At 39.1% G+C, this 12,776-nt stretch overlaps 1 protein-coding gene across 1 annotated transcript; it reads left to right on the forward strand.

Moving 5' to 3' along the window:
* Positions 1-1,300: 1,300 nt before the first annotated feature.
* Positions 1,301-7,669, forward strand: LOC103711731 (probable nucleolar protein 5-2). The gene is made up of 10 exons (XM_039132789.1): positions 1,301-1,440; positions 1,777-1,856; positions 1,965-2,006; positions 2,332-2,511; positions 2,610-2,774; positions 3,094-3,294; positions 3,385-3,681; positions 6,083-6,283; positions 6,371-6,505; positions 7,026-7,669. Exons 2-10 carry the CDS (start codon positions 1,779-1,781, stop codon positions 7,419-7,421), a joined length of 1,695 nt encoding a protein of 564 aa, XP_038988717.1. The 5' UTR covers positions 1,301-1,440; positions 1,777-1,778; the 3' UTR covers positions 7,422-7,669.
* The last annotated feature ends 5,107 nt before the right edge of the window (positions 7,670-12,776 follow it).

The following is a 12,776-nucleotide window of genomic DNA, read 5'->3' on the forward strand; positions in this document are numbered from 1 at the left end:
ACTCCAAATTTGATGAAATTTTTATCTAACATTCTACACTCATAGAGGATTCCAAAGAGATAACATGCATCATCATCGGAGGCCGTTTGACCCCCTAAATAATTCGCCGAAGTTGGGACTTCGACACAGTTTTTCCGTAGTGCCGGAAAAATTTGTCAAAATCCGATTCTTCCTCTTTTAACCGCCTCTACAACCCTTATCCGACCCCTCTAGACTATATTCACCCTTTGTATAGCCTAATGTCATCAAAAGACTAGATAGAGATGGATATTTACCTTTTTCTTTTTGGAAATCGAGGTCCTTGCGTAGAGAAGAAGGAGATCTACACTTTTCCCTGCAGCTGGAAGTGCAATCGGGACTCCCTTCCATCTCGAATCCCTCTTCCTTCTTCTTTTTCTTCTTCTTCTTCTCTTTTTCTTTCTCTCTGTGTCGTCTGAGAACCCTCCCCCTCTCCTCTCTGTTTCACTCCCGTGAGCCAGCTCAAACCCTCCAATTAAATCACATCAAAACACTATTCACCATTTATTTAATATTATTAAATTCCCATTTTGCCCTTGCCACTTCGATATATCTGCAATTATGCCATTATCTTTTAATTCCTTCCCATTTTGCCCCTAACACTTCAACGCATCTACTATTATGCCATTAACTTTTGATTCCTTCCAATTTTACCCCTTATATCAATTTTAAAGGACTATTCTATCCCTTTTTTTTATATAAAAAAAATAAAAAAAAAATTTTGGGGTTATTACACAGAGCTTCGAGTTGCATGGAAGGGGTTGGCATATGCGAGGAGAGTCCTCGGTGCCGAGTGGGTGCTTCTTGAGAGAGATTCCTCTATGGTGATTGACTGAATTCGAGGTGTGGATAGATATGAGGATGGCTATCCCCTCATCAGAGAGACTCGGAGACTAGCTCATAAGTTAGGTGGCTTCTAGAAAGCATACGTATTTCGGAAGGCGAATAGGGCAGCAGACTGGATCGCCTCCTTCATCGCCCGGCACTCCGACCAGTTCCATTGGACATTTATAGAAGATATTCCTTCTACTTTGTACTTTTTTACTTTCTCATGATCTGGCGGTATGTACTCATTTTAGAGCTATATAGTTTGCCGTTTTGACAAAAAAAAAAAAAACAAAAAAGAAAAGAAAAGAGACGTCTAAACCATCCAAATTTGTCTATTACCATCCTACGGCTGAAATCCTTTTCATTCTCATACCAACGGTGTGATTCCGTTCTCCACCCCCCGCAAGGCTTGCCCCTTCTGGTTCGTATAAACCCCCGCTAAGCCCCCTACCCCCCTCTCCTACGGCGCCTCCTCTATTGTTGAGAGAGAGAGAGAGAGAGAGAGAGAGGTAAAGCTCTCTCCTTTCTCCTTCCCGAGAGCTCAGGAATCGCCGCCGACCCAAACCCTAAGCCCTCTTCTCCTACGAGGCTGAGGTATTTTCTCTCCATCTCCTCGATTCGCCTTCTTGTCACGATTCATAAACCCTAAACCCTGAACCCTTCGATTCGAACCCATGGGAAACGAAATCTTATGGCCGTTTTGATTACTTTTGGCTCAAAAGGCATGCTTCTTGGACGCTAAATCTCTTTGTTTTCTGAATCCCTCGTTCTTCTGTTCCTAAGTTTAGAAAACGCTTTGTCGGGATTTTTCCTTAGTTTTTTTTGGGTGAATGGTGTTTTAGTATGTGGTTTCTAATGGTATACGGGATTGATGTTTCTATTTTTTGCTTTCTATTGGTTGATTCGGTGCGGTTGATTGGGATTATTAAGTGATGCTGGTGCTGTTCGAAACTCCAGCGGGCTTTGCCCTGTTCAAAGTATTAGATGAAGGGAAGCTCGACAGAGTTGAGGTGATGAGACCATTCTTTTCTTTGTCCGCGGGCTGGTCTTCTTATATTTATTGCTTAATATATTAATCTGTTTTCTGTTTTATGGATTCCTTTTTTTTAACATGCCAGGATTTGTGGAAGGAGTTTTCAACATCAGAATCAGCCAGAAAGGTTACTTCATTCATTTCTGCGATCTGAACATTTCTTTTTTCCCCTAGAAAACACTTTTTTTTAACAAAATTGACCTTCTTTAAAAATCTTTGCTAGCCTTTCCTTGAGGATGTTGTATGGTAATGTGATTGATAATTGATGAATGGAACTCTGTTGTGTGGGTTATCTTTACTAAGAGTCAAGTCTTCTATGGGTGCTCATGCATTTATTTTGCACTTGAGTATTTGTTGAATGGTTGTTCTGGACCTGTTGTCTTCTTTGCCATGTTATGCCTTCTTTTTCTTTGGGTATCCACTAAGCTTTCAGTCTTTTTATGCTTCATCAGGTAGTGAAGCTGAAAGCTTTCAGTAAATTCGAGAACACTTCAGAAGCTTTATCCACAGTAACCTTATTAATTGATGGTAAACCTAGCAAGGGCCTCCGCAAGTTTTTGCGTGCTCACTGTGAAGGTGAAACATTAGCTGTTGCCGATTCAAAACTTGGAAATGCAATTAAAGAAAAACTGGTAACCTAATTGATCTATGTGTCCATATTTAAATACAATGACTGCACATTCTCAATATCTCATATTTCATAATATAATTGTTAATTGTTAATTTTCAGAAAATAGACTGCCTTCACAGCAGTGCTGTCATGGAGCTAATGAGGGGGCTAAGAAGCCAGCTTACAGAACTCATATCTGGGTTAGCGGTGCAAGACTTAGCTCCAATGAGCTTGGGTTTGTCGCATAGCCTATCTAGGTACAAGCTGAAATTCAGCCCTGATAAGGTAAAATTCTTTTATCATCTGCTTCCTTCTTACAGAAAAAAATTCCAGTCATTTATCATTCAGTCCACTATAGTATTCAATTTTTCCTTCAAATTCACTTCTTCATCCATGTCTAAGTAATTTATAATAATGATTATTTGAGAACACATATATCTGTCCTTCTATATGAGTGACACCTGAACTGCAATCATGCAGAGAAACAAATCCAGGACTTTGGGAATTCACTTTATTTGTATATGTTATGTTTGTGTATATCATATTTCATTTATTAATTACTCTTATCATCATGCTATGACTAAGAACTTATTTCACTCTACAGGTGGATACAATGATTATTCAGGCCATTGGCTTGTTGGATGATCTTGATAAAGAGCTTAATACTTATGCCATGAGAGTTCGTGAATGGTATGGATGGCATTTTCCGGAACTTGCTAAAATTATACAGGATAACATTCAATATGCAAAAGCAGTTAAGCTGATGGGCAATCGTACAAATGCAGTAGATCTTGATTTCTCTGAGGCAAACCTTCACAACCTTTAGCTAATTAGCAGAAAAGAGAAGTGAATCTGATAGATGCTAACTATTTGTTCTTATTTGTGTTTCCAACAGATATTGTCAGAGGAGACTGAAGCAGAGCTGAAAGAGGCAGCAGTGATATCCATGGGGACAGAAGTTAGTGATATAGACTTAGCAAATATCAGAGACCTTTGTGACCAAGTGTTAGCTCTTTCAGAGTACAGAGCTCAGCTGTATGATTACCTGAGAAGCAGAATGAATACTATTGCGCCAAATCTGACTGCTCTTGTTGGGGAACTTGTTGGAGCCCGTCTTATTGCTCATGGTGGTAGTTTATTGAATCTAGCAAAGCAACCTGGCAGCACTGTTCAGATTCTTGGTGCAGAGAAGGTATGCTTTGCATTAAATGCCATTAAGCTTACGGGGGATTTATTTTGGTTGCATATTATTGATTAAGAAGATAAGCTTGTTGACGGACATAAGTAATCTGGTCTTTCATAGTAATGTAGTCATGTCATACCATACTTTTATTGACATGTGAACATGGACCTTGCATTACTTATAACATAAGCTATGTGCCAGTTTGGTATTACTCTTACTGTAGACTTTGCACTTCCTTTAATGGTTTTACAGTTTGACCATTTGTCAATTTCTCTTCAGCCAATTTATGCTTAGCATGGCCTTTGTTTACTTCGCACTGTACCAAAAAAAACCACCTTCTGTATGAGTGTTTCTATACATGATAGGACTGGATAGGTATGCAAATGAGATCACATATCTCTCAAATTTTTGTATCTGGTGCAATTTTAACAGTGAAAGTATAGGTTGGGAAGAATTTATTTTAAGGAAATTTGTAGGATATAACCACAAGGGGTTTGCGAAGTTTTCCTGCAAAACAGTGGATTTTTTTTCCTTAAAAAAGATTTTTTGGTTCTCATTTAGCAAATAAATTGATCTAGTAGTAAGGATTTAAAAAATGGGTTTGGGTGAGCTTGCTTGGTGGGGTTTGGCTTATTCTACACTAGGTTACAAATAGGTCAAGTTTGAGTTTGGTTCCTAGACACAATAGATCATCATTGGTTAGACATGCTATAAAATCTAGTCTTAGGCCTCTAAGATAATGATAATAGTGCGACAGGTCATGGGCTAGTCAAGAAAAGCAGCACGAAGTCCCCTTCTACAAGATAAAGCAAAAGAAAATATTCAAAGTTGCAAAGAGGATAATAAGACCCTGACACAAGCAAAACTTTTGTGGCATTCAATTCCATTATCACTTGGAACTCGGGGGAAAAGGCATTTGAAGCAAAATTAAAGATTGAAAGCCTGCAGCCTCAAGAACAATGGTGAAACAAGCAACAAAAATTCCCCTTGATAGCAAGGTAGTTGCATGCTAACGATCTTAAAATAGGGTTTGAGGGAAACCATTCCCTAAAGCATCCATTTCTTAAAAATGCTTAGACAAGTGTAGGACTTGATTCTGTCCCCTGATGAGCCTAACGGAGGAGGCATAGCTGGGAGGGGGGAGGGTCCAGGTGAGAGGAAGAGAAAGTTATCAGGCGTCGTCATTGTTGTGATGCTGTTGTGGTGAGGGGAGGGGCATGGAAGTTGGAGTGCCCATGTGCCATTGAGAAGGGCTGAGGCGGCAATGGCCTAGAGGCAGGATTGAGGGGATCGGGTTTGCAAAGAAATGGGAAAGGGGCTCGTGGAATTGAGTTTAGCAGTTTTTATAGGAGACAGTTCTATGGGTTGAGTCACATCAAGTTCAGTGGTCTGGTTGACCTGGGAGCTGACCTGCATTAGACCAAGGTAATATACAGGTTGGATCGATTTGGGGTCGACAGGGATTTACAAAACCAGACCTGACTCAATTTTCAGAATGGATCTGGTATTGATCCAGATTCAACCCGTGAGTCTTCAAGCCGGGTTATAACCTGGTCAGGTCACGAGCCAACCCGGTCCATTGCAGCCCTAGTTGAGCTTTTCTGTACATACTTTTGTTGGTTTCAAAATTTTTTGATATTTTTTGTTCTTTATAAACCTTTTCCATATCTTTAAATTTTGCCTTGTAATTTAATGCCATGATTGATGGTGCAATTTGTACATAGGTTCTTTTTCCAGTTATATGCTGATAATCCAATAATCATCTTGCATTGGATATTTCTCGCATGTTAACCTCTTCTTTAGTTGTTCTGTTACATACTATTGTTTAAAATCTAGAAATGTGCCTAGAAGAGTGCAATTTTTACATTGATATCATGACCCCAATAAAAGCCCTGTTTAGTTTTCTAGCATGTCCTTCATCCATCTGTTCTGTAGTTATCCTTCATCTTAACTTATTGTATGCCATTTTTAGCTTCAGTAAGATTTTTTCCCACCACCATATGGTATCTTTCCAAGTCTTCAATTTTTTTTCTAGGCCACTACTTGAAACAAGACAATTTTTATCATAGACCCCATAGATGACCTGGTTATTCCCTTACCATGTTATTTTATACGAACAACACCACTTGCTTCAGACTCCAAAAACATTTTATCTGCTTTTTGATACAATCTACCATCTGACAACTCTCAATTTTTCTAATTTATTAGGGTCTATACTTTGGCAATGTAAATTTAATTGTCTTTCTGACTCTGTTTTCTTAAAGAATATAATCTCATACATCTTCTTTCACACGCTCCAATTATTTGTGTTTCCATGACTGGCAGTCTCTAATATGCCGCCATTCTTTCCTATTACCATAACTTTGCAATCAGCAACAATCCTAATTTTCTTCTTGTCTCTAATTTGCAGGCCCTGTTTAGAGCTCTGAAGACAAAGCATGCTACACCAAAGTATGGGCTTATCTTCCATGCATCCTTAATTGGTCAGGCAGCCCCAAAGCTCAAGGGGAAGATTTCTCGTTCCCTTGCCGCAAAAGCTGCATTGGCCATTCGATATGATGCCCTTGGCGATAGTCAAGACAACACTATGGGACTGGAAAATCGAGCTAAGGTAACGTTTGTGCAAGAAACCACTACTATGTTATCCTATACACCAGTTGTCCTAAAATTGGTATTCGTACCTTGTGCTTGCAAATAGCTCGAGGCCCGTTTAAGAGTTCTTGAGGGCAGAGAATTGAGTCGTTCTGCTGGCTCAACTAAAGGCAAGCCCAAGATCGAGTTCTATGACAAGGACCGAAAGAAGGGTGCAGGGGCTCTGATTACTCCAGCAAAGGTATGGTTGTTGTACTCTCACTTGATTCGTTCCCATTTATGACAGTTTTTCTATGATCTTCTGATAGTTGGTCATGTGACCTCATTTGCCTCTCTGTTTTTTGATCATTAGCTTTCTACCACCTTGGTGAAAGTTCTTGCATAGAACTCTTAATATTATAGTTTATAGAAGAATCATGATCTAGTATTTATAGGATGTTCTACGGCCTCAAACTTTAAGTTATATATAAACCGCTCAACTTTGACAACCGCTCAACTTTGACAGTAAGTTAAAATATCTAGCAATTTCAACTTTGAGGATGGTGGAACTATTTTTTATGTATGACATCTTGATCATCAATTTCTTTGTCGAACTTTCCTTTTTGTATCCAAAAACTAATATAAAAAGGAAATTGAATTTATAAATAAACCTCTTTTTAGATTTATGCCTGCACCTCATGACCTCATTTCTCCACAACTACCCGGAAAACCAAAACTTGCAGCATCAACTTCCTCTAATTGGTGTCTCCTTGCATGTCCAGACTTACAATCCCTCAGCTGATCTAGTACTCGGCCAGAGCACCGAACCAGCTGAGAGGTCGGCTGATGAACAGGTGGTGGCACGACCTAGAAAGAGGAAGCATGAGGAAGTAGAGGCAGCTGACGAAGCTACCTTGAAAGAAGGGGGTGTCGATGATGGGGAGAAAAGGAAGAAGAAGAAGAAGAAAAATAAGGCTGATATAGCAAGCACCCAATTACAAAGGGATCATCAGACTGCTGCAGCTGAGGCAGAAGAAGAGCAGGAGAAAAAGAAAAAGAAGAAGAAAGCTGAAGGCCATGGTACTGCAAGGTTGGAGGATGGTGGTCTGGCTGTTTTGCCAGAAGCTGAAGAGGAGCCCAGCAGAAAAGAAAAGAAGAAGAAGAAGAGAGCAAACTGAGGCAGAGGAGGAGCCTAGCAACCAAACAAAGGAACAAGCAGCAGCAGCAACAGGAAAGAGGAAAAAGGAAAAGAAGAAGAAAGACAAGAAGGATGAGTGATGATGTGTATGGGAGGGAATGAGTGACAGGGATCTGCAATTTTGGGTACTTCTTCAGATTCCAAGATAGATACGTCTGTAAATATTTAACTATTGTTGTTATGGTACTTTGGATTGATGATGTGGTGTTGTTGTTTTTTAATTGTTTATATTATCTGGCTGTGATGCTATGCAAGAACAGCTCCTTGCATGGTTGAAGCCTAATGTTAGATCTCAAGAAGGCATCTGTTTGCATCCAGAAATTTAAAATGAGATTTAATAAAATCTAAAGATAAATTAAAGCTCAAGTGTTTAAATTATTACAAGCAGCGAATCTTTTGAAACTTCGACGATTGCAATCCGAATTTATAAACAGATTCGCCAGGTCGGCTGTCTAGTAATTTCTACAGCATGAGAAGTGCAGGGACAAAGAACGAGAAATAGATATCAAATTCTCTACTCTTTTATTTCTTACAGAACTTCTCTAGTTCTCATGCCTCCGTAATGAATCAAAACGACATCTTTTTTCGGGAGATTTTTTATTGGAAAAATGAAAACGTACAGCCAAATTCGAAAAGTCTCCCGGCCGGAGTTGCAGCAGTTGCGTCTCCTCTCATTCCTCAGTAGCGGTATGGATAGACAGCGACCACCGCACGCCGGCGAGGTTGGAAGCAGACGGCCATCAGCACCAGAGCAATGACAAGCGCCAAGAGAAATCCCATAATATTTATCCCATCTTCCTCTTCTCCCATGCAGCAAACCTTCCCCATCTCTGTTAGAGAGAGAGAGAGAGAGAGAGAGAGAGAGAGAGAGAGAGAGGGATGGATCTTTAGGAAGTAGACGGTGGCTTATGATGAAAATGCTGAGAGTTCAAAGAGCCATGGTGGTTTTCTCGACCTCGAAACTTCCGTCCCTTCGTCATGAAGCTTCTTTGTAGTCGGTCGTGACGACGTCAAACATCACGATCGATGTTCGTTTTCGGTGCAGCTAGTCTAGCTTGTTGACTGGAGAAGACCGCACTGGAGTCAACAAGGTTGGATGGGTCTTTAAAAGAGATTGAGATTTTTCTGAAATAGAGAAGATAATGTTCCGAGATTTGTTAAAAGAGAAGTCCATGATAAGTTGGGGGATTCAGCTACAATTGATATCCTAGAAGATAAAAAATTGAGCTACCATGAAAGCTGATGAATTCTTCGGTTGTCGATCCGTATAATTCTTTTAAAAATTCTTGTTTTTTTTGAAAAAACCTCTATTTGTTTGATGGAAAGAGTTGGTTATAGAGTATAACTCTTTTCATTAAGCTGCTTATTTTGGTGCATTGCTACAAAAATGAGCCATCTGGTGCACACGGTGTAGAATATAGCTTCGTTTTATGGACGTCCACATCATTTTAGAAATTTGCATTATATAAAGTAAGGTAAGACAGACTTTTGGAGCACAAAATTCCAGCGTTGGTCAAATTTGGACCGATTCATCCATTTGAACGTCTAAAATGCATGGCCACATGTTCACACTAGTCTAACATCCTGTGGATAATTTGTTAATTATTTTCTTGTCATAGTTTCTTCTCTCTCGCTATCTGTTCTACCATTAAAACAAACATCTATTAATCTTTTTAATTTAGTCCAATTCAGCTGGCATGCATTGCACATGCTGAGGATCATTTTTTTTGAGGTGCAAAAGGAAGAAATTTGGATCCTTTTGCATTAATGAAACCTAATGTGGGGCTATATTGGCTTGGCAGATACTTCATGGACTTGGTTTTCTTCTTCGTTGGAAGTAATGCCAAATTAAAGGCTGGCAAGCTGTGGACCGAACCTATGAGCAGTAAACCTCGAGATGAATGGCTAATTAGAGCACCAAAATTAGCAGCTCATGCGGCTAAAAATTAGCAGGGTTGCTTGCACCCGGTTGCGTATCATAGCACTCAAGAATCCTAAACCACATGAAATCATAAACCATTCATGAATTCAGCAAAAGATATAGCATTCAATATAGCTAAACCAATCATACAACGTCCTACGCAAAGTCTTCTTTTTCGCAGGTTCTTGGTTTGTGGTGCTTAAATTGTATTAAAAAACTTAATTTATCTTGACAGCCAGCTAATTGTTTTTCGTCATTATTATAAATTTCTGATATCATTTGTTTTAGAGGTCAACGAGATGGTTCGATGCACTTATATACATATATGAGTCTTTATTTTATTCTCCCATTGTTCTGAAAAAACTTATACTCTTCTTCCACATGCCAATAGAACTCCTATGCTTGTTTCTGCAACCTTACATGGGCATGTCTTAGCAGTCAAAGTAACAATTCGTCACAATAATTAGATTAGTTAGGTATATGTATCATTCACTTGTTATAGAAATCAAGAACTGAAGATGATACTTTCTCCAGTAGACCATTTGCCAACCCATTCCCCTCTATTGCAATAAATATCCTAGATCGATTCTCTTTTCCATCTATTAAACAGATAATTATAAGTTCAGAGAAATCGATGTTACATGAATGTATGTATGTATGTATGTATGATGAAAAAGACTTCAAGCTTTTTCACCAGTTGATGCGAAAACATCTAGCATTCATAGCAAATAACACAATAAATTACAGAAAGAAAAGAGAAGAAAGTGATGCAAAATCATCTAGCATTCATAGCGAAGAACAGGATAAATTACAGACATATCAATAAAGAAACGAGAAGAAAGTGACATCCACGTTCGCCGACTCGCCCCAAGGATTACTAAGCTTATACCATCTAAAATTTAGACTTATGTGAAGTACTTTTTTTAAGGGCAAGTGCAAATTTATTTTTTTGTTCTGGTATGTCCACTCCCATCAGAAAGTCTTTATCTTTTCTGATCTGGCCTTTTGGGACCTAACTTCAATCACCGGAGAATAGTTTGATACTAAAACTTTCACATTTGAAGACCATCGCTTTACTTGGCAGTTGGCACCCGTCAAATTCCAGTGGGATGTGGGTACAACTGCTATAATCGTCCAACAAAATAGGGTTGCTTATCAGAAAATAAGCATTAATATATTATTAAACATTATTAGTATTTTAATAATATTTGTTAAAATCACTACTTACTCCAAAAGCTTATGCTCTGATGCCATGATAAATCATCACTTATTCCAAAAACTTAAGCCTATAGAATGAGATAGATTTATTTATATCTTTTATATTGTTTTACACTCATACAAATAAATCTTTCTTATTCTATCAGCCTGTTGGGGCAAGTGGTGATTCTAACAATATCATTAATAAAAAAAAATATTATTTCTTTTACTAACATGCCATTACCATTATTAGTAAAATATTATCTTAAAATACTATAAGCATTATTAGTGTTATTAAAATTTATAAACAGATTCGTCAGGTCGGCCGTCTAGTAATTTCTGCAGCATGAGAAGTGCAGGGACAAAGAACGAGAAATAGATATCAAATTCTCTACTCTTTTATTTCTTACAGAACTTCTCTAGCGCTCATGCCTCCGTAATGAATCAAAACGACAGCTTTTTTCGGTAGATTTTTTATTGGAAAAATGAAAACGTACAGCCAAATTCGAAAAGTCTCCCGGCCGGAGTTGCAGCAGTTGCGTCTCCTCCCATTCCTCAGTAGCGGTATGGATAGACAGCGACCACCGCACGCCGGCGAGGTTGGAAGCAGACGGCCATCAGCGCCAGAGCAATGACAAGCGCCAAGAGAAATCCCAGAATATTGATCCCATCTTCATCTTCTTCCATGTAGCAAACCTTCCCCATCTCTGTTAGAGAGAGAGAGAGAGAGAGAGAGAGAGAGAGGGATGGATCGATCTCTAGGAAGTTGACAGTCGCTTATGATAAAAATGCTGAGAGTTCAAAGAGCCATGGTGGTTTTCTCGACCTCGAAACTTCCGTCCCTTCGTCATGAAGCTTCTTTGGAGTTGGTGGTGACGGTATGTCAAACATCACGATCGACGTTCGTTTTCGTTGCAGCTAGTCTTATTTAATTGTTAGCTTCTGGACTGGAGAAGACCGCACTGGAGTCAAGGTTGGATGGGTCTTTAAAAGAGATTGAGATTTTTCTGAAAAAGAGAAGATAATGTTCCGAGATTTGTTAAAAGAGAAGTCCTTGATAAGTTGGGGGATTCAGCTACAATTGATATCCTAAAAGATAAAAAATTGAGCTACTATGAAAGCTGATAAATTCTAGGGGTATCGATCTGTATAATATTTTGAAAAAATCATGCTTTTTTTTTTTTGGAAAAACCTATATTTGTTTGACAGAAAGGAGGAATCCATCGTATCTTTTTTCTTCTTCTCTTAGTAATCGATTGATGCAAAATTATACCCTATAACGAACTCTATACTGTGTGCACCATTTGATTATGCATGCTCACAATTTTATTCGTTTCTATGGACTCTATTCATTAAGCCGCCTATCTTGGTGCACCGCTACAAGAATAAGCCACCTGGTGCACGCCGTGTAGAATATAACTTCTCTTTATCGACGACCGCATCATTTTAGAAATTTGCATTATATACAGTATGAGGTAAGACAGACTTTTGGAGCACAAAATTGTTGCAGTCAAATTTGGACCCATTCATCCATTTGAACGTCTGAAATGAATGGCCACATGTTCACACTAGTCTAACATCCTGTGGATAATTTGTTAATTATTTTCTTGTCATAGTTTCTTCTCTCTCGCTCTCTGTTCTACCATTAAAAACAAACATCTATTAATCTTTTTAATTTAGTCCAATTCATCTTGCATGCATTGCACATGCTGAGGATAGATAATTTTTAGGTGAAAGAGGAAAAAAAATTGGATCCTGTTGCAATAATGAAACCGGATGTGGGGCTATATTGGCTTGGCAGATACTTCATAGACTTGGAATGTGTTATTTGCGAGATTAGTTTTCTTGTTGGTTGGAAGTTGTTGTGGTTCAAATTTGGCCCAAGGGTGACCACGCCGGAGGAGTTGAGGGAGCTGCCGAAGTGTGGAGGAAGAGGATGAGAGCCACCTCCTGCGATCGGCGGTGTACCTGCACAAAGCCTCACCAGTGCTTCTGGTGAAGGCCTTCCGATGATCAAGTTAGAATGATGCTCAGTTGGTCTAGCCAAAAGTTTCTTAGGCGTTACCTGATGGAGCTATTTATAGTCCTTGTGGAGATGCCCAGGTGGCGGTGGTATGGCCCGTCTTCATCCTGAGAGGGGATGGCGCGCAGCTAAAGCTTGCTGGTGGCGCGCAGTGCAATCCGTTATTGGCGACGATAAGACGTTGACAGTCGTAG

The sequence above is a fragment of the Phoenix dactylifera genome, chromosome 13, assembly GCF_009389715.1.
Source record: "Phoenix dactylifera cultivar Barhee BC4 chromosome 13, palm_55x_up_171113_PBpolish2nd_filt_p, whole genome shotgun sequence".
Lineage (NCBI taxonomy): Eukaryota > Viridiplantae > Streptophyta > Magnoliopsida > Arecales > Arecaceae > Phoenix > Phoenix dactylifera.